The 1870-nt window shown below is 37.0% G+C and overlaps 1 protein-coding gene across 2 annotated transcripts; it reads left to right on the forward strand.

Annotated features, from left to right (window-relative positions):
- The first annotated feature begins 247 nt into the window (after positions 1-247).
- Positions 248-1857, forward strand: LOC112464738 (tubulin gamma-2 chain). Of its 2 annotated transcripts, none has more exons than XM_025031894.1 (5): positions 248-471; positions 788-990; positions 1069-1215; positions 1296-1432; positions 1513-1857. In XM_025031894.1, the coding sequence occupies exons 1-5, from the start codon at positions 423-425 to the stop codon at positions 1844-1846; spliced, it is 870 nt and encodes a 289-aa protein (XP_024887662.1). In that variant the 5' UTR covers positions 248-422; the 3' UTR covers positions 1847-1857. The 2 variants fall into 2 exon arrangements, with proteins under 2 accessions (XP_024887662.1, XP_024887663.1); XM_025031895.1 differs by lacking the exon at positions 248-471 and adding an exon at positions 502-603.
- Positions 1858-1870: the final 13 nt, after the last annotated feature.

Consider the following 1870-nt stretch of genomic DNA (forward strand, 5'->3'; position numbering starts at 1 on the left):
CGTTGATTTAAGCCGTAATCTTTAAGAAATTGACCAATCACAGTCGATTATTCTTCTCACATTCGACTGTGATTGGTCAATTTCTTAAAGATTACGGCTTAAATCAACGGTTACGGCTATTATAAATCAACAAAGGAACACAGCTATGATTGACCCCCAGGTTTAGTGAACTTTGTGTTCCGATTGGTCAACGTTTAATCCAATCTCAATCCCAATCCAATAGTTTGATACGGGCTCTTCTCTGCTTTCATAGAGTGGTTCGTGACCGACTCATCTCATCCGATATAAATCCGAAATTCGATATATAACCTATAACCTATTATCAAGATTTATATCTTGACAATCGCGACTTTTGAATTTTCTTTCTTCCGCCTTCTTCTTAGCAATTTAGATTCTCGACGAAAAGCTGTTTAAACGTTAAAATGCCGTGCGAGATGATAACTTTGCAGCTCGGTCAATGCGGCAATCAAAGTAAATATCTACATTTTGTTCCTGTTTGCTGTAGATAGATATTTCTCTCAAGTTTGACGAACGCTAAAAAATTTTAAGAGTGATGTAACGTGACAAAAACAGTACGGCATAAATGTAACATAAGCTTAATACGTATGTGGTTTACTTTAATTTGTGCTACTTTGAATAATCCAAGTCAGAGATTCAGACAGTTCAAAAATATCGTGTAGCTTTATATACAAGATTACTTAAAATTATCAGGAAGCTTGCGTAACCAGAGTATATGTATTCCGTGTATCGTGTCTGTGCACGTTGTATGTTTTGTTCATTTTTGTAGTCGGATTTGAATTTTGGAAGAGGCTATGCGCAGAGCATGGTATTAGCCCGGAAGGAATTTTAGAAGACTATGCGACAGAGGGAATGGATAGAAAGGATGTTTTTTTTTATCAGTCAGATGACGAACATTATATACCACGAGCTGTATTGTTAGATCTGGAACCGAGGGTAATTCACACTATCATGAATTCTCCATACTCAAAGGTACGACATAACGTCACGCATATCTTGTGTATACCGTTTGACCGTGAAAGTTAAAAATCTTTTTTACTTTGTTATAAGCTGTATAACCCTGAAAATATCTATTTATCGAAACATGGCGGCGGTGCTGGAAATAACTGGGCGTCTGGATATCATCAGGGTGAAAAATTGCAGGAAGAAATCTTTGATATTTTGGACAGAGAAGCCGATGGTAGTGACAGCTTAGAAGTACGTATATTCTTATATCCTCGTTCGTATTCGTATTTTTTTAACGACATCTTTTCTTAAAAACCATGGATGTTGCGTAGGGTTTTGTTTTATGTCATTCTATAGCGGGAGGTACAGGTTCTGGCATGGGATCTTTCATGTTGGAATCCCTCGCCGATAGATTTCCCAAAAAACTGATTGAGACGTACAGCGTTTTTCCAAATCAAGATGAAATAAGGTAACGATTTGTCTTCCGTGTTACGAACTTCTCTCTATACATAACGTAGATGTATATGAAACATGATATTTTTGTTACAGCGATGTCGTAGTACAGCCATATAATTCATTGTTAACTTTGAAAAGGCTGACTCAATGTGCAGATTGCGTGGTGGTCTTGGATAATACTGCTCTCAACAGAATCGCTTCGGATAGATTGCATATCCAGAATCCTAGCTTTACGCAAATTAATAAGCTTGTTTCAACAATAATGTCTGTCAGTACAACCACTTTGAGATATCCTTCGTACATGAACAATGATTTAGTTGGTTTGATTGCACCACTCATACCGACTCCTCGCTTACATTTCTTAATGACTGGGTACACTCCACTTACAACGGATCAAGAGGTATCTATTGAGTTAGTAGAAATCTAATACGTTCATACACTGAAAAAAAAA

The sequence above is a fragment of the Temnothorax curvispinosus genome, unplaced genomic scaffold, assembly GCF_003070985.1.
Source record: "Temnothorax curvispinosus isolate PA1 unplaced genomic scaffold, ASM307098v1 QBEX01014527.1, whole genome shotgun sequence".
Lineage (NCBI taxonomy): Eukaryota > Metazoa > Arthropoda > Insecta > Hymenoptera > Formicidae > Temnothorax > Temnothorax curvispinosus.